Genomic DNA, 19,126 nt, shown 5'->3' on the forward strand with positions numbered 1-19,126 from the left:
ATTGGTCCTCCTTAAAGTAGGTCTGTCCCTAACAGCAGTTGTAGTTTCCACTTCTAACAAAGAAGGTAAACCCCGCTTTTGATAATACAGCTCAATTGCTTCTCTTTTAGTTTTTCAGTTAATTTATGCTTTTTAAGCTATTGTAGACTTAAGTTTTTAGCAAGTATTTGACTTGTTACATGAAATTTCACATTTCACTGAGCCTCTGTGCATAAAGAATCAAGATTATCCTATAAAGCAGCCAGATCCCTCAGTTTTTCACATACTCCCCTTGGTGTTTAATGTTGTATGTAAACATGATTAACTTGAACATTACAGTGTTAGGTTTTATTCTTCATCACCCTCCTCATTCTAGTTGCAAGACTTGGTTCCTGTTCTTCCAGTTCTTCAGCTATCCTTGGGCAAAGGTGGTTTGAAAGTTGTAGTTAGTGTGCTGAAAGACTGTGACCTGATGAAGGTTGACTGTGATGCTCTGTTGATTAATACATTACTTTATATCCTAATGTAGAAGAGACTTGAAAGAGTTCCTCTGCCTGTCTGCACTGCTGTCAACTTTGAGAGTGGCACAGGGATAAGAAGAGGGTGTCTGGAAGGCACCTTTAGCCTGCTGCGTTAGCTGGCCCTGGCTGAGACAGTGTCTGTTGATCCTGCCATTGGCTTCACTGCAGCTGCTAACGTTTTGTGTCATTAGGTGTTACCCTTAACCCCTGGACTTGCAATCCTATGTGTGGTGCTGCCCGCTCCCAGGAGCGTTTGTGTCAAGAGAGCCAAAGCAGACAGGCCAGCAGAGACTTTTCAAGAAGATTTTCTGTTCTCTTTTCTCCATCCGTGCTTTTGGAGTCCTGCAGGGAATCATTTCTGAGGCTGAGGTTTCATATTGGTTTCCGGGGGTGCTCTGCAACTGTACTTGCTGATGCCCCTTGCCATTTCCCACCTTGAGCTGCTCGCCTGCAGCTGAGAGCAGCAGGAACCCACTGTACCATCAGTCCCTGTCATTTCCACTCCACTGCTGTTGGTACCGGTCAGCGGGATGCACAGGCAGCGCTCCCACTGCCTGCTGCGACTGTGCCTCCTAGATGTGCTCGTACCACTTCATATCATCCCATGTGCTGTTTAAGGTGATACATAGTCATACAAAATTAGGAGACAGCTCAGAAAACAGCATGTATATGAGCAAACTGGCCCCTGTGGGAAGAAGAAATTCACCTTACGAAGTCTAGAGGTACCGGTGTAGATTTGGGGTACTTTGGTGACTCTAGCCGCTATGTACCTGAGTGCTGTTCTTTTTGTTTGTTTGTTTTCTGAATATGGAGATAATTAAAATGCAATTTCAATCATAGTAATACAGGTCAAGCGATTGGCACTGTGAGCTGTTTGCTGGGTGATGTCGTATGTGGAATAAGGAGAGGTGAAAGGGCTTGGTGAGGGTGTGGGGTTGTCAGCTGCCAAGCCCAAGGTGTGGGTGCCTATTTCTGACTGTGTTACCACAGGGGTCTGATTTGCAATCTCAGACTGCTGCTAATTTGCTTTATGGCACGGCAGAGGCATTGTTACTTGACACTTGGCTAAAAGCAAACAAATATGATTACCGAGCTGTATTTTCTGGCCCTGTGTGTGATTGTTTGATTTAGCATCACATGCTACAGAAGCGGGTTGATCCAGGCTGCCCAGGAAGGGGGTTGAGTCACCTTCCCTGGAGGGGTTTAAGGGACGGGTGGACGAGATGCTGGGGGACATGGTTTAGCGTTTGATAGGAATGGTTGGACTCGATGATCTGATGGGTCTTTTCCAACCTGATGATTCTATGACTCTATCCCATTGCCTTTCTCACAGGCAAGACAAGAACCCTGTCATTTCACTAGTAACACACTCACGTTCATCTTTATAATTTGCGTCTAAAATATTAGGCCTTAAATCTTTCTCTTGCTGACAATCAAAATTGTACAATGACGTGCACAAAATGCTACACGTGAGAGTAGTCCCAGTCCCAGCAGAGAGGCGGTGTGGAGCCTCTGCCAGTGCCCAGTCACCCTTTCTGTGAAAAATTTTTTCCTAATGTCCAGCCTGAACCTCCCGCACAAGCGTGGCCTTTCAGGTAGGTAACATCATGGCACCACGTGGAATTGGCCTTGTGTGCCGGCGATGTGCATGGTTGTGGATCCATATGGGAACAGCTGCCATTTCCCTTCCACTCAGCTGCCTTGAGAGCAGGTGCCCAAGCGAGTAGAGCAAATGTTGTTCTCCAGCGCCACAGAAGAAGGGCTTGCAATGCAAGACCTGGATATTAGAATCTCCGACAGTACCAAGGCTGTCACTCTGAAGAGTGTAAGGAGCGATGGGAACTCTAAGTAATTAAATGTGATCCCCTCGTTAGATTGGCAGCATGAGTATCTCTCCACCCCCCCTGTATGGGAAGTGTTACAAATTCCAGTCCACAGAGAATAAACTTTATTGTAATTAAGTTTTCTTAATTCATATCTGAAAATAATTTGCTTGCAATCTTAGGTAAGCAGTTTTTCTCTGCCTCGTGATGTTTTTACACCTGTTATCCTTCATTTAAATTGTACCCTTGTTATACAGTAATTAGAAATTATAGCATATGTTACAGGTGTTCAAGTTTTTCCTCGTCTCTGCTTCCTCTACCCCTACCGAGTTGCCTTATAAAACCTATTAAACTACAACCCTGAACCATGCATGCTGACATTCTGGTTTTGAATTGCAGCTCACCGCTGTAGATGCGGACGAGGGACCTAATGGACAGATAGTATATGAAATTTTGGCTGGGGATCAGGGAGACTTCATCATCAATGACCGAACAGGCCTTATCACCATTGCTCCAGGTGTTGTACTGTCAGTGGGGCGATCCTACGCTCTCACTGTCAAAGCATCTGATAGTGCTCCTCCTGCGCAGAGAAGGTAATGCATCTTATAATCAATTTTTTAATCAATGATTAGCGACGCCTAAGAAGTGTGGCACACCCTTACATCTGTTACTCTACACTGAAATGAGTTCTGTTTGGTGTAAGGATCACATTTTGGAAAACTGTCATATTAGAAGTCTTCCACCTTTTGTTTCTTATTTGTATTTTCCTTACAGTACAGAGTTGTCATTTCATTTACTTGTAATGGTCTATATTTTCAAGGTTAACATGTTGTGCTGTCATTGTGCATGCACATTTGTTATGAGAAATTGAAGTAAAGGGATGTGAAGAAGAAAGCAAGTGAGAAGAGTTGAGAATGCAGCTTGCTGTGATGCAGAAAGGATAAGAAATAATTTGTTTGCTGAGCTGGAAACCCTTTCTTCAGGTGTAGGGTACGCAAGGACATCCAGACTTAGCATACAGTGGACGTACCTGGCAAGCTGTGTGCCCACTAAAATCTAAATTTTCTGCTAGCTGATAGAGAAGAGCAGCCTGCAAGTTTATCATGGATGGAATAAGACACTCTCAAAAAGAAAAAAGATATCCACTCCTGCTTTCACGAAGGTGTGGGGGGATGTGCATAAAAGGGGCTCCTGTGTTCTGGGCCTGTTATTGTTAATGCGACAAACTCGTAGTCCAAAGGGAATGACAGAGAAGAGCAGTAGTTTCCAGCACTTAAATCTCCCACAACCTTTTCTCTTTTCCTCAGATGGGGAATGTAAGAAGGAAGGATAACACAGAAGTGAAATATCAGTCACTTGCTTTCTTAAGGACCTGCTGCTTCTATCATGTCTCTAATAAAGCATCTCATACTCTTCTGCGCGTATTTTATAATTGTGTTTTCCAGTCACAGAAGTATTCAGATTTTTATATTCTTCATAAAACTAATACCTGGTAACACAATCTTCCAGTGGAATTTTCTTCTCCTTTCTCTCTGCTTGCTTTCTTGATAAGCCATCTCTTAGGGTAGCTGGGAGTAGGCTGTTACTAGTGCTGAGGAGGAGATTGTGGACTATAATGTGCTTGCTTTTGTGTAGTAGTAGCCTAGTATGAAAGTGGAGGAGAAAAATCAATTATCCCACTTCAGAGAGAGTCACAATCCAGCCGCATGGCCCCAGCAACAGTAGCCCCTACAATACAGCTTTGATTGCTATCAGCTCCTTTTATGTTTGAGAAATCTTTATATTGTCTAAAAATACATACTTCTGATGATGTATGTTTGGAACATGTGCTTCCTTCTCTCAAAATGTCTTTATTACAATAATCTTCACCAGTGGAAAAGCTCTCCTTGTCATTTCTGCTTGCCTCTCCTTTTATGGAATTACAGCATGTGATCTGTTTCATGGCTTTTAATGTGCATTCTAAAAATCACGCCATCTAGGCAGTGTTCCCACGGCTGGGATGGGTGGCCCTAGGGCAAGCTTGGCCTTGACCTGAGGGGTATTTGGGGCCCAGAGCTGTTTTTGATGTGTCTATGAAGGTAAAAAAAAAAAAAAAAATACGGGGGGAAGGTCACTGGAGCTTCGGTAAGGTGCCATGGAAAAAGATCTTGGATAACTCTTGCTGTCTGGTAAGCGACATGCGGATAAAAAGATTTCACTGCCTTCCAGGTGTTCTTTCTGTAAGGCTGCAAAACCAGAAATGAGCTGGTGGTCCCTGAAGCAGCCTGCTATGATTTTATGCAGAGAAAAGCCAGGGAGAATTCGTTTGAGCTACAGCTCCGAGGTCTTTCACAGAATCACTAGGTTGGAAAAGACCCACAGGATCATGGAGTCTTTAAACTGTCCTTTTCGAGTCCTTTATCGAGACTTTAAAACAGTCCTTTTGCATCTTAATTCTTTCCTTCTGGCTGTGATGTGCTTAGTACCTCGCAGTTGGGGTTCTATGAGCTTCTTGCTCCTTCTAATGCAAAGCCGTCTCATTTGGCAGGTGGTTCACTTTGCCTAGGTGGAGGTGGTAACAAGTATTTGAGACTCCTAGGAATGGGCTAGGCCTGACCAGCCATTGTGTATCTGTGCTGGCAGGAAGGTGTGTGCCTTCTAAACTAACTAACTAAATAATTTTGATGTCATTTTAAATGCTAAGTGTTCTTTCCCCGATCTGGGTTCTGCTCTAGGGCATGCCAGGCTAACTGTCGTCACATGTAAACTGGCTGGGTTGCACAAAGCAACACCAAACTGTTCAATGTGGCTCAGGAACAGTAGCTGTGTAGCTTTTCTGAGCACACATTTAAATTGAGATGCGTTTTGTGTAGTAGGATGATGCGGCAAATCCGTGCTTGGGTGACTGTGCATAAACCAAGATATTTTATTCAGTATTATTAAAGTTTCTACCTACACCAAGTGTCATTAATTAAGTTACTGATGTTTATGTAAAGTATGTTTAACTTTCTACAAAGTATAAAAAGTTTACCTCTTGAAACCTGAAGTTTTAGTTAAGCATATAGTGACTAGCGGTTTCCATTATTGAAAAAAGGAAAATGAGAAAAACATTTATAAAATCAGATAATTTAATTTCAGACTTTGGCCTTTTCTCCCTTGACCTCAGATTCCTGCACAGTGCAACCATTTCACTTAGGGACAACAGTGGTTTGCCAGATCAAATTCAGTCTAGAAAATGCTTGAACATGAGATAATTGAAATGCACAGTGGAAAATTTCATTTTGTCTTTGACTTGCATGTGCAGAGATTGTTTGGACAAAGATATATTGGTGCACACGATACTGAAAGTGTTGGCAAATCAAACTCTCTAAGACTCGTTTTGGAGTTTTAGAAAACAAACGTCTTTTCTCGGGCGCGGGCAACATGCAGGAGTGATCTCCATTCTCCATCCATTGTGTGCAATGAGGCAAGAGCTTGTTACAGGATATATTTCCCAATTAGATGCATATGTATAACTTTTTCTAAAAATGTTATGCATATTCTGTTACTTTCCAAGGTCTCATTTCAATGTTATGGAACTTCACAGCAGTCAAAACTCTTGCACATTTAGAGCTGGCTTCAGCTCTGTTTGACCTTGGCTTTAGGATAGGAAATACTGCAGACAGAGGGGATGACAGAGGAACAGACATCCAGTGCAGATCATACTTCACACAAGGTATTATCTTCAAAGAACAAACGATGTGTGGAGAAAACCATTTTAAAGAAAACATGTTATCAGAGGGACGTTCTTTCTAACTTCCTAAAAACAGTGCTGATTAGATTAAACTTTACTTAAATCAAAATATTCCAATTCACAAAGTTTCAAAATATCCCACATATTGTAGCACACATGAAATATACTCATCATGCGTTTTATAATGAAATGGTTTGTGCAAAGCACACAGCGTCAAAGCAGAGACAGGTGCACAATCTCAGTGATTTGTTGACCGTACTTTCCTTGCTCTTCCATTTAGCTGAATAGCATAAAAGCCGTATTTGCATGCTTGCCTGAGCACTGGTCAGTTCCTGAGCTCAGTTTTGTTCTCAGCATATTTACCGATCCCCGCAGCATTAAGACACTGACTGCAGTTGTTGGAAGGCTCAGCTCTGCCTCCTTTCCTTCCCCACGCCATGGGGGGAGTGTGTGTGTTAAAATTGAAAAGTGTTAATCAGAAATGGACTGGAAATGAAAAAAAGGAACTGTTTAATATTATAGTGCTTTTAATTTGCAGACTACTAGTGCTTTTGGTTTTGTGATCTGAATGTAAAGATCTGAAGAAAATTTGCTTACTATTGTGGTGATCAGAAACCATTTTTTTAGAGGTTGATAGATAATAAATCAGCTTGGGTATTATTAAAATATAGCAGGATCAGGAAAAAACGATGCAGAACAATGTATTGTATTAAATATTCACCAGTGGAAGAAAAATGCACACTAAACTGCTGCTATTTGGATGTGTATATCATCCACAGACAGCAGCTATCCCAAGAAAATACGCAGCCCCAGTGCTCAAGTGATGTTTTGTCTGCAAATTCGTTGTATTTATCATTGAGAATTTGGTGTCATTTTGTTTGGTTTTCATTACAATGATGTAAGAGTGGAGCATCAGTTCGGAAAAATTAGTGGGATAGAAGGGCGTATTTTAAAGCAGACTGCAAGTCAGGGAAGTGACTGTAGATTATAAGGAGGTAATGTACACTGAATGATGGACTTCAGTTGTAATTGTCCACCTTCCCCTGATTACATGGGCTTTGTTTCTATCCATTGAGCCGATAATCTGCAGATTCAACTGCTAAATGCTCAAGGTTATGATAGATGGTAAGGCTTTATCATTCACTGATGTATTTTGGTGCTAGTTATGTACTTGTTTAAAAGGTGATTAAGTGAAGAAAGGACCTTGCTATTATGTTCAAAACAGGAGGATCCTTATCTCCTGTTTGTAGACAGAAATGAGTCCGGCACTTGCTCCAGAGGGGCATGGCTGTGGCTAGGCAGTATTTGCAGCATCGCTGTCTGTGGGAGGCTCGGGATTGTCCTGGACTAGCTGGTAGCCAGGGTTTGGGGACGCTGACGGCTGTTAGCTAGGCTGTCATGACATGGCTCGTTGTGCAATAGTTTAACATTGAAGGCTCATCAGAGTCAACTTGTATGTATTGTTAATGTACAGGTGGTGGACTGGCTGTGGTCAGCTGCTAGGAACACCCCCAGCCACTCTCTCGCTCCCTCTCCTCAACAGGATGGGGAGAAAACAAGATGAGAAAGCTCATGGGTCGAGGTAAAGATATGGAGGTCAGCAGAACCATCACAGGCAAAAGAGATTTGATTTGCTCAGTGACAAGCAGTGTCCCTCAGGGGTCTGTTCTGGAACCAGTGTTTTTTAATACCTTCATCAATGACATAGATGGTGGGATTGAGTGTACCCTCAGTGGATGACACCAAGCTGAGTGGTGAGGTTGACACTTCTGAGGGACCTGTGCAAGCTAGAGAAGAGGGCTTGTGAAAACCTCATGAGGTTCAACAAGGCCAAGTGCAAGCTCCTGCGCCTGGGTCAGGGCAACCTTCAGTATCAATACAGGCTGGGGGATGAAGGGAATGAGAAGCAGCCCTGTGGAGAAGGGTGTGAGGATCCTGGTGGATGAGAAACTGGGCGTGAGCCAGCAGTATGAACTTGGAGCACAAAAGGCCAACCATATCCTGGGCTGCATCAAAAGAAAAGTGGTCAGCAGGTTGAAGGAGGTGTGAGACCCCACCTCAAATACTGTGTCCAGGTCTGGAGCCCTCAGCACAGGAGGGACATGGACCTGCTGGAGTGGGTCCAGAGGAGAGCCACAAAAATGATCAGAGGCCTGGAACACCTCCCCTGTGAAGAGAGGCTGAGAGAGTTGGGAGTTGTTCAGTTTGGAGAATAGAAGATTCCGAAGAGATCTTATTATGGCTTTTCAATACTTGAAGATGGCTTATAAGAAAGATGGGAAAAGCTTTTTAGCAGTGCCTGCAGCAATAGGATGAGGAGTAATGGCTTTAAACTAAAAGAGGAGAAGTTTAGACTTGATACTAGGAAGAAATTTTTCATGGTGCTGCAGCAATGGTCTGCCCAGCTCTGATCGGTGGCATGGAGTTAGGAGACCTGCTGCCAAAGGGTGGTAGGAAGCATCTTTAACACAGTGGTGACTGTGCTCGGTCAGCATTCTGGGCAGCTAATTCAAAATATCGATCAGTGTCGTGGCATTTTGGTATTTAATGAACTCTGTTAGTTAACACAGAAGCTATTTCAACTGTAAGATTTCTGGCAGAAGTCTCAGAATGCTCTGAATTGCTAGTCCTGCAGGAAGAACCTCATTATGTGTTCTTTTTTTTCTTTTTTCTCTCCCTCTGCTCTAGATGATAAAACAAGGGAGGACGGGAAGGGAAATGCAACAAAATTTGGGACAAATCACTTTGTCTTGAAGTGGTTTCTTTCCCACAGCCCTAATGCCTGAGTTTTACTAACTTTAACATAGGCTTATGTGTAGAAAATCTGTGCCCGCAGTGTAACACTTGTTCTCCTCAGGATTGCTGCCCCATCCCTGGAAGTGTTCCAGGTCAGGTTGGATGGGCCTTGCGCAGCCTGATCCAGTGGGACATGTCCATGCTCATGGCAGGGGGGTTGGAATTAGGTGCTCTTTAAGGACCCTTCCAACTCAAACCGTTCCATGATTCGCTCTGTGATTTTGTTCTGGGGTAGGGGTACTCTACTCTTTTTAACATACGGGACAGAGGCGGATGGGATAACTGAGCAAAGATTCAAGAGAAAGGTCTCTTTAAGCCAGATTTTAAATCTCTGTCTCAACTTCAGTGACACTTTTTCCTCTTTTTCTAAATCTGGAGCAGTTGAATAGCAGGTGTGTTTACAACATGGATTTTGCAGGGTCTGAAGTGGGTGTCCACATTCCCAGAAGAGCCTTGGACATGCAGACTGGAATGCTGTTTGTGGGATATTTGGGTTAGGAGTTCAGTGCAGTCAAAGGGTTTGCCAGGTGTCCACAGGGGGGTTTTGTCTCCTGTATTGCCGTGACTCGCTAGCCTGCGGTGGGCTTGGGTTTATTGGTGTGAACCACAAGATCGATGCAGCCTGTTATAGAGTTATGTACATCAACCTTCTCCCAGTATTATCATCTCAGTCAACATTTTTTGTTGCCTGTCTTCCAAAGAAACGTAGCAAACCAAATCACAACAAGGATGCTCCAGAGGTGGATATTGTGCATGGCAGGAGCAGTTACTATCTCAGAGTTTGTCATGCTCTTCTAGCAGACACGGTATTTCTGGAAGATTATGAGTCGTCTTTGTACGTGGAGTGTTCGCTGATTATCTTCCTGTTTTGTTTTTCAAAGAGCACCTGGGCTACTTTCAAAGAAATTATTTAGCTTTTCTTCTGTTATTGTGGCAGCCTGCTTTATTTTTGATGCAGAATGAAAAATGTGTCCTGAAGCTTTTAAAGGAGCGAAGGGAGGTTGTTAGAGCTATAGAACACGCAGTGTATAAAACAGACATTGTTGGTTGCCTTGTGTTTGTCAATTTATTGAGTTTTGACTGGCTTTGACTTTTTTTTTTCCCTCCCTTGCATTGCAGGAGCTCAGTTACTACTGTTTACATTGAGGTCCTTCCACCCAACAATCAAAGCCCTCCCCGCTTCCCCCAGCTGATGTACAGCCTTGAAGTCAGCGAGGCCATGCGAATTGGAGCTGTTTTGTTAAACCTGCAGGTACAGATGCTTCCCTGTAAGCTTTACCACATTCCTTCTGTTTATGTCCATGCCATACAGAACCCAGTCCTTGCATGCAGGGGGAAAGGACAGTTGATAGGGATTAAAAATTATTTAAGTGTAATAAACAGTGCTTTCTACATGGACCATATAGGAAAGGTGCTTACCTTGGATATTTCTGTGACTTCTTTTTCATGTTAGATATGCTAAAAGGTACTATGGGCTGCATATGGGACTGAAGTATATGAGAAAAGTTCCATGAATGGCTCAGAACTCAAAAGGATGTGTTTTTTTTTTATTATTTTATTATCTTTCTATGTATGTTTATCAGTAAATCAGAGGAGCTTAGGACCTTTCACACCCAATTCACAGAGAATTTCAACAACATTTTTGGCACTCAGCCTTCTGTAGCCCGTTGGTGTTGAAAAGCATCTAAAGATATTTACTGTCTTAGTGTATGCAGCAACTTCTGTCAACGTGCTAACCCAAAGCAGAGGTCCCTGTGCTAACTGACCACCCAGCACAGCTCTGCAAGTAGAAGGAGTGAAAGCACATTAGCCCAGTATGGCTTACTTGCTGCATTGCTGTAGTTTGCAGACCCAGGCTGCTTCTCTGTGTGCCGCTGCATGGTTAATATATCAGCTTGCTCCTCGCTTATTTACTGTTTCCTAAGCTTTTGCTGCTTTGTGTTTTGCCCACGTCTTGAAAGCCAGCTGTGCAAAATAGATGGATAAATTACACTTTACGTGGTTTTGGGGGGATCAGGAACTTAATATTATTGTGAAATAATTATGGCTTCAAGTCTAAAGCAATAAACTCAGTACGGTGCTCTCCTGAGCATGGTTCCTGTAAATATTATAACGTTCAGACATCGTATAAGTCCGTTCGGAGAAAGAAGACTGGAGGTACCCGAGTTAAACAGAATCTGTAGACAGTGAGAGCCTTATCTGCTTTAAGTGAATGGTTGGACTCGATGATCCAGTGGGTCTCTTCCAACCTGGTGATTCTATGATTCTGTGATTCTAAGTCCATGTAGTTCTGTCCAAGTCTTGAACTTAGCGGTCAGTTCGTAACAGCTGAAGTGTTTGGCTCTGTGTGTTTTGCACATTCAGTAAATGCACAAGAAGGAAAATAATCCAGACTAAAGTGTGTGAAATAAAGGAAATCTAATTGAGTCACTGATGCGGGTGAATGGGTAAGTTTCTATTAAAATTGTTTGCTGATGAAAGATTAAGATTATTATGGATGATTAGGCTGATAGAGTCACCTGTGCTGAGAGAGGATGACTCATTTAGCTCAGTGCTGAAAATTAACTCCTGGCATGTTTTTAAAAGCTGCAGTGAAATTCAGAATAGAAGAGCTATGCTGCTCAGAAGCCTTCACCTTACTGGTGGGGAGACACTTGGTTTTGGAAACCCCAGAGAGTAACGGGAGCAAGTGTGTGCAAGCGTTCATGATTTTCCTTATGTACATATTAACTTGCTGTTCTTTGATTTTAAAGAAAACAGAAGTTTTTCTAAAACAACAATAAGCTTTTCCCTCCGTTATTTTAAGCAGGTTGATTGAAAGGTCCATTTTGTTTGGACATAATGAGAAAATGACATTAACTAGAACCAACCTTTTATTTTCTGTCTTTTTGAAAGTCTCCTGACTGGCTATGTAGATGATAAACAAACCTCTGAGATGCCCTTAAATGTAAAGTGAGGACAAGATCCCCTGCAGGTTAAAGTGAAAACAAAGGACCACTAAAGACAGAAAAAAACCCACGATTCTGGGGATTTGGGTTCCATGACATTGCTCAGAGGTGCCAGCTAGCCAGATTTTCTGCATCCAGTGTTTCTGTGGTTTCTTATTCTTGGCTAACAACTTTTCACTAGTCTTTACTGACCACTCACAACTGCAGCGTAAGAGCACCCGAACTCCCCTCGCACGCTCTAATGTGCTGGTACCTCCTGTCACTCAGTGCCAGCCATGGATTTTATAAACAAATTTTCTGTGCTGTCACTGTTGTTGTCAATGAAAATATTGATCAGTACTGGAATAAATATACACACCTTTGCAGGATTTAGTCAATACTAAATGCTAGCCACTGCTTCCTGACCTTAACTTTTATGATCAGATTCATTCTCACTTAATCCCATTTCCCATTTGGAGACCATGTTGTCTAAACTTGTTTGTGAAGATGTCACATACGGCAGTGTGAAAATGATGCGTTATTACATCCACAGCTTTTTTCCCTATTTGCAAGACCTGTTGTCCTTTTGTAAAAGATGATTAGATTGCTTTGACATACTTCGTTCTTGACGAATTTAGCTTTGTGTTATCCATCTCCATATTGTCATCGCAGATACTCACAAGTGATTTGGCTATTTGTGGTTTCCTGGGAATTGAGCTCTATCTGTGTGGTCTGTGATTTCCTGGCTCTTTCCTCTGTGAAAGATGTACCTTGTGTTTGCCCTTCAGCATGTGTGCCCTCTGTGAGTTTTCAAAGAAAACCACTAATGACTTTGAGATTGCTTCAGCCCATGTTTTTATACACTAGGATGAATTTCATCAGGCTTTAATTTCAGCAGATGATTTGGAGATTCTCTGCTTATGTACATATTCTTTGCCGTATTCTTTCCCTATTCTCATCTGAGATTTTACCCCTTTGTTGCCAGTTAATTCTGTTAGCTGCTTGATTGCAGCTGAAACTCAGGAAATGTTAGCTCTTTGACCTTCTCAACATCATCCTTTCTGCTTTTGTACTGTGGCGAGGTACCACGCTTCTCAGGTTTCCTCTGTAATTAAACATTTCTTTGTTATCCTTTGTATTCTCTTCTATTTCTATTACAGTTTTGCCTCGACATTGTCTGACTTTGACCCCATATAGTTGTGCTTGCTTTTCGTTATGCTGGATCCCTTCATCTGATTTAGCCATTATTTTCTACGTGCTTCCTTCCTTTGGTTAAGGCAAGTTAGTCTCTTACTGGGTTACCTGTCCTGCCTGCACACTGGAATAGTTTGTGCTTCTGTTCTTCCTGTTGGTGATGAAGGGGAGGGCATTCTTGGTGTTGGTTTATTCTTGTTTTTCTTTTTTTTGTCTTAAGAACTGCTAGTTCTTAAGTTCTTTTCAGCAGTTCTTTGGGACAGCTCAAAGATACACAGCTCTTGACTGTGGCCTACAGGAAATGCTTATGGAAAAGTGTTAAGGAAAAGAATAGAATCATAGAATTGCTAGGTTGGAAAAGACCTTTGAGATCATTGACTCCAACCATGCCTAGATAGTTCTTGTAAGATGAGAAACACCAAAATACTCTCTCATTATCATCTTTTTCATTTTGACCTGTCTCCTATTAAATCCTATCTGCTCTTCTTTGAATTTGTTGGTTGGCCTTCTTGCAATACTCACAGCAGTGTTATTGTTTTTCCTGTGATACCACTTTTAATCCGTTTAGATTTTGAATGCCAAATAGTTGTAACCATGAGATAGTTCAGTAGATGATATTTTTCTCTGAAAAGAACTTGGCAGTCTTCTTGGGGACTGGAAGTATGTGTCCACTTGACAAGAAAAGTAGCAATTACAAGGCCATTTTTTGACATAGATTAGCCAAAGCTTAACTTCAAAAGTATTTTCCTTGGGTTCTTGAAAGGTATTCTGTCACCTAGTAGGTGGAATATATTTGTTTTAAAGCTTTTAACAGCCCCTCTTGAAAGTCTCAACCGGCTCTTTGTCCCCTCAAAAGCAAATGATGGTGGAAGGTGAGCGCTGCCATGTCTCCAGTGCTCCATGGATCATCAGCAAAAGGACTAGGATTCCAGTGAGCTAACAGAAGGAAGAATCTGGATAAGAAGTGGAAATAAAGAATGGAAATAAAAAAAATGAAACGTTCAGTCTAATCAGTCTGTAGCTGCATGAAAATAAAAGTAATTAAATAAAGCCTGAACTTCATACTTGCGATGCTGTGTGTTCATGTCTGGTAGTAATTTGGAAGTCTGTATTGAGGATATTGTTGCTTCTCTGTAGGAAAGGAATTGTGGTATGCTACAGATTTATTTTAAGTAGCCCATCTGTAGTTACCACTGTTGCCTTAGAAATAAAGAGATTAGCATCATTCCTGTAGAAAAACTTTAACAGAACTTCAGGGGTTAATTTTCTAGTTAATAAATTGAAGGAAAGACAAGAAAATCTTGTAACTGACTTCATTTTATCCTCTTTTTTCTTAAAGGCTTTTGATAGAGAGGGTGACCCTATAAGATACCTCATTCAGAATGGAGATCCTCAACAAGTTTTTAATCTCTCTCAAAGGTAAGTGGAAAACCCTTAGAAAATAGACTGGTAACTTTTGAGTCAAGTGAATATGTGGGCTGAGAGCAAAAGCAAAGACTTGAAATCAGACATACTCAGCTGTTCCTCAGATGGGCTCTTAGACGTTAATGACAACTCAGTGAATGATATTGCGCACTCGAATTTTTCACAGGGGACTATTTATTTATTTTAAACACTTTAGTAGGTAAAACTCACTGAGGTGGAAACATTCTATTTAAAAGAGTGGCCAGGGATTAATTAAAAACCTTATACTTGTCAGCTCTTGAATAATGACAGGTACAATTTTTGCTTTAGTTTCCTGCCTTCAAGTTTTTTAGTCTGCAGTGGAAAGTCTTTTGAGCGTTGTTTTAAAATGTCTTCTCCTTAAATTGAATACCAGCTTAAGTAGAGGAAGAGAGGGCATGGTAGGAATTATAAGCACCAGGTAGGATTGTGCCTGTCCCACCGCTCCCTTCTTATTTTACCCAAGCAGCTGTTGTTTACACTCCGAAGTATCCTTTTGCTTTGCAGGAAGGAGAGGAGGCTGGTGAGCTGGAAGGCGTGGTAGATGATGAGACAAAAGTAACCTGGGGCTTATTTGTTCATGGTGTGTGGGTATAACTGCAGGGAACCATTTTAATTTGGTGTGAGGGAGAGATTGTACTGAAATAGGTCTGTATATTCCCAGGAAGCACTAGGTTACTTGCTGTGATAAACCTCCCATATACAAAGGATCAAGTCACTTATGCAACAGTGTGAAAAAAGCCTTGAAGATCCCAAGATGTGCTGATGCCACTATCTACCAAGATTGATGGGCCCTGTAATAATACAGGCTTGTCAGGAAAGGGAAGGAACAGGTTAGAGAGGAGACTGTCTCACTGGGGTGGCAAGAGCAGGAAAGGACGTTGAGCTGCTGCTTTTATTCGTTACTCAGGGCTGGAGCTTTTAGTGAAAGCCAGGGAAGGTGCACTGTGTCCATTAGCTCAGATGGTGCACTGGGATTTGCAGCTACAAGTCTTTTGAGGAGTGGCTTGAGAGAACTGGGTTCGGTTAGCCTGAAGAAGAGGAGGCTGAGGGGAGACCTTGTCACTGTCTACGACTCCCTGAAAGGAGGTTGTGATGGAGTGGTGGGTGTTGGTCTCTACTCTGAAGTGATAGGATGAGAGGGAATGGCCTCAAGCTGCATCAGGAGAAGGTTGGATTGGACATCAGGAAAAATTTCTTCACAGAAAGGGTTCTCCAGCACTGGAACAGGCTGCCCAGGGAGGTGGTTGAGTCCCCATCCCTGGAGGTGTTTAAAAGACAGGGAGATGAGGTGCTTAGGGATATGATTTAGTAGTGGACAGGTACGGTTGGGCTTGATGATCTCTAAGGTCTTTTCCAACCTAGTGATTCCATGATTCTGTAGTTCCAGCACAGTGCAGGTTTGTAGAGTTTTCTGCATGAGCAATGCTAGCAGTCCTCTCCCTGCTGTAAAGGAAGTTGATCTGACCTACTCTGTGACCTTTAGAGCTTGAATAGCAAGGAGTGTGCCTGGCCACGTGACAGATGCTACTCAAGGTAGTTATTTTGTGTACTTTGTGCTTATCACAGCAGTGTTCACATCCCGCCATAAAAATCCTGGGAGTTCTCCATATCACAGAGATGTAGGAAATACATACAAGTTCAGGCCAACTTCTGGTCTGCCAAACCTGTGGTGTGGAATTGTTCTAGAAGTGGGATTCAGGGCAGCTGCTGTGTTGTCCAGCTTTGCATGTGAACGGTGTGACAATAAATTCAGTCTTCAAATACATAAGAAGTCTCTGGTGTGCTCTCCGGACACTGGGGGTGCACGGAGCCCAACATCCCACAGCCTTGCACTCCCACCACACGTCTCTGAGCATCACAGCACATGGAGGCTTTCAGCACAAACTCAGGCACACATTGGTCTTTGATATGTTGCCTCCTGGTAAAAAGGAGAGCTCTTTGAAGCGTTTTCTCCTTCCTGTTCTCCTTGCCTCTGCTTTCCTGGAAATTGTTTGTGTGAAGTTTTCTTCAGCCTTTTGCACATTTTTTTCTACATACTGAAATGCCTTGATAGGAGATTAAAGGAGGATTAGTATTAAATAAAGCATATCGGTAATGTGGGTGGCATATTAAGGCTACGGGAATTTATCTCAATATTACATAAATACACTTTTAGATAATTTAAGGCCAAGGCAGAGACCATGAACATGATTCTCTTCATCTTCCTTTTTCTCATCTGGGTCCTGGAGCATGTCAGTTAATCCTTGTGTAATTCCATAACTGGTGGCGTGAGTAGTGATTATTACCAGTTTTACATCTATGTACTACATCTCTTTTATCTTCAATCTAAGGATTGTGAGATGGTTTTGTTCTTTCTTCTTTGGCAATACAAGCTGAGCATGATCTGTAGTAATTTGTTACCTCCTTATGTTCCCCAGGGAACATGGAGATTAAAAGCTGGGGTATTAAATGAGTGCAAGTACGTCTGAATCCGTGAGTAAAACACAGGAGTATTTATATATTAGCCTATGTCTTGAATTTTCATATATTAAAATGGAGACCAGGGACTGCAGTTGTTCAAGAGGAGATAAAAAAAGCAGTGTGATAGCGTAAAAGTACTGAGGAAATTTAAATAGATACATGCAAATTGAGCTCAGGGTTAGTAAAACAGTACTTGTTGTCAAGATTTTATTCTTAGCTGTGTTTTTGTAATTTTTTCGTGGTGAATTAATAGTTTACCACATAAATGTTTTATGATTTTTTCACTGTTCTTTTTCACTGTTCCTTTCCTGAGAAATTCTTCCATTCATATTTTATTGCAGTGTCTTGAACAAGTGCTGAAAAATATATATCATCTACTATGATAGCTAATGGGTTTGCAGAAACACCTGGAAATAAGAGAATTGTTAAAATACAGAGCGTGCTTCAGTAGTTCATGTCAGTTAATAACACCTGTAACATTCCTACAGCCCTCAAAGGAAGTTAATGCCTTTCTCGGGAGTGTCACTACTGTTTCAACATCTGCTATTTATAAATTATAAAATGTTTAATTGAAAAGTTATGGTTTAAAATGGTTAATTTGGCTTAGCTGATTATTCCTTAGTAGAAGACAGTACTTGAAACTGGAAGCATAGATGAGATATGCAGTGTTATTAATTTGTCACATAGAAATTATAGAATAGGTTCTGGGAAAGCCCACTCAGTGCCATCTTGTGGGCTATGTATCTATGCAAAGCTAGGGATTTACTGTTAGTCTAATTCAAGTCTTAATAATCAAAAAATTATTAGTACTCCAGTTATGACACTAATGGAAATAGCTAAAATTGTGTATATGTATATTTGTTTTAATATGTGTGTAGATGTAAATAAACAATATGTATAATGTATTTTATTTTGTGTATATATATATGTAATTTTAAAATCTGCTTTTATAATCATATATTGCATATATACCCATGTATTAATGATATGTAGTCATATATCTTTATGTATACCAATATATCATTATGGCTATAGTGACATATATTTATATTACTAAATCATAGAGTCATAGGATGGTTTGCGTTGGAAGGGACCTGAAAGATCATCTAATTCCAAACCCCTGCCATGGGCAGGGACACCTCCCACAATATATAACTATTATTATGCAACTGTTTACGGAGGCCTGTCGTGTTAGAATTAGGGCAATGACTGTAAACTGGAGAGGGGCAGATTTAGACTAGACATAAGGAGGAATTTTTCACTATGAGGGTGAGGAGGCCCTGGCCCAGGTTGCCCAGGGAAGATGTGGCTGCCCCATCCGTGGAGGGGTTCAAGGTCAGGTTGGATGGGCCTTGGAGGGGAGTTGGAACTGAATGATCTTTAAGGACCCTTGCAACCCAAACTACTCTGTGATTCTCTGATTAAAAACATGTATACTCAAGCTTTCTAAGATTTCAAGTCATTTTTGTGTCTGTTAACGTGCTCCATACTTTTTCTCCTTTCCCCCATTTGTGTGCAAGTCTGTCTTGCATCTGAACTTTCACTGCAGGTGATGTCTTTTATGTATGTGGATACTTGTTCCTTGTGACCCCAGGCTAGTTTGAGGCAGCTGTTAAGGTTCTGTTTCTTTATTGGTGGCGGGACTCTGAGGTCATCCTGTGCCCGAACTTCCCTTGCGCTCGAAGTCGTGCCTGCCCTGCTCTATTTGTAGTTCAGTCTTCACACAATAACCACATTATAGCTACCTGTTAGTTACAAAAAATACATCTAAGAATAGGCGTCACATTCTAGAAAAGTGAACAAAAACTAAACCAACATTGATATCAGGTGCCTGCTCATTAGCTAATTGCTATTTAGAGCTAAAACCAATCCCTGAAAAATCCAAGGCAAGGCTGTGCAATCAAGCAGGGCAGGTTCTGAGGCCTCGTGTCAGCCTGGCTCAATGCTCATGGCTCCTTATTTTCTGGGTTGCAAAGCTGCACGTGATATCCATGTGCCCCATTTGGTTTTTACTAACATCTAGGAAGTATTTTAGGTATAATGAAGTTTCTAGGTTTTAACTTTTCAGGAAGCAAAACGCGACACGTGCCTGTTTTAGTTGTGTAGCAGTAAGGCAGATTGAATGTAGCATCTCCTGAAATCTTCTTTTCTTTGATCTGTGTTTCTATATTATTTTACCTACCAACCTTTCAGTCCTAGGGAAGATTTATGCTCCCACTCACCCTCTCCACCTATTCTGTAGGAAATAGGAAACTTGAGTTTTTTTGA

At 41.6% G+C, this 19,126-nt stretch overlaps 1 protein-coding gene across 5 annotated transcripts in view; it reads left to right on the top strand.

Annotated features, from left to right (window-relative positions):
- Window positions 1–19,126, top strand: part of PCDH15 (protocadherin related 15) — a 599,860-nt gene that overhangs the window by 432,386 nt on the left and 148,348 nt on the right. For all 5 annotated transcript variants that reach the window (XM_069863953.1, XM_069863958.1, XM_069863956.1 and 2 more), the window contains 3 exons: window positions 2,723–2,916; window positions 9,951–10,083; window positions 14,292–14,371. In XM_069863953.1, coding sequence (XP_069720054.1) covers window positions 2,723–2,916; window positions 9,951–10,083; window positions 14,292–14,371 — 407 coding nt within the window. The remainder of the gene's footprint in view (window positions 1–2,722; window positions 2,917–9,950; window positions 10,084–14,291; window positions 14,372–19,126) is intronic.

The sequence above is a fragment of the Phaenicophaeus curvirostris genome, chromosome 9 (assembly GCF_032191515.1).
Source record: "Phaenicophaeus curvirostris isolate KB17595 chromosome 9, BPBGC_Pcur_1.0, whole genome shotgun sequence".
NCBI classification, from domain to species: domain Eukaryota; kingdom Metazoa; phylum Chordata; class Aves; order Cuculiformes; family Cuculidae; genus Phaenicophaeus; species Phaenicophaeus curvirostris.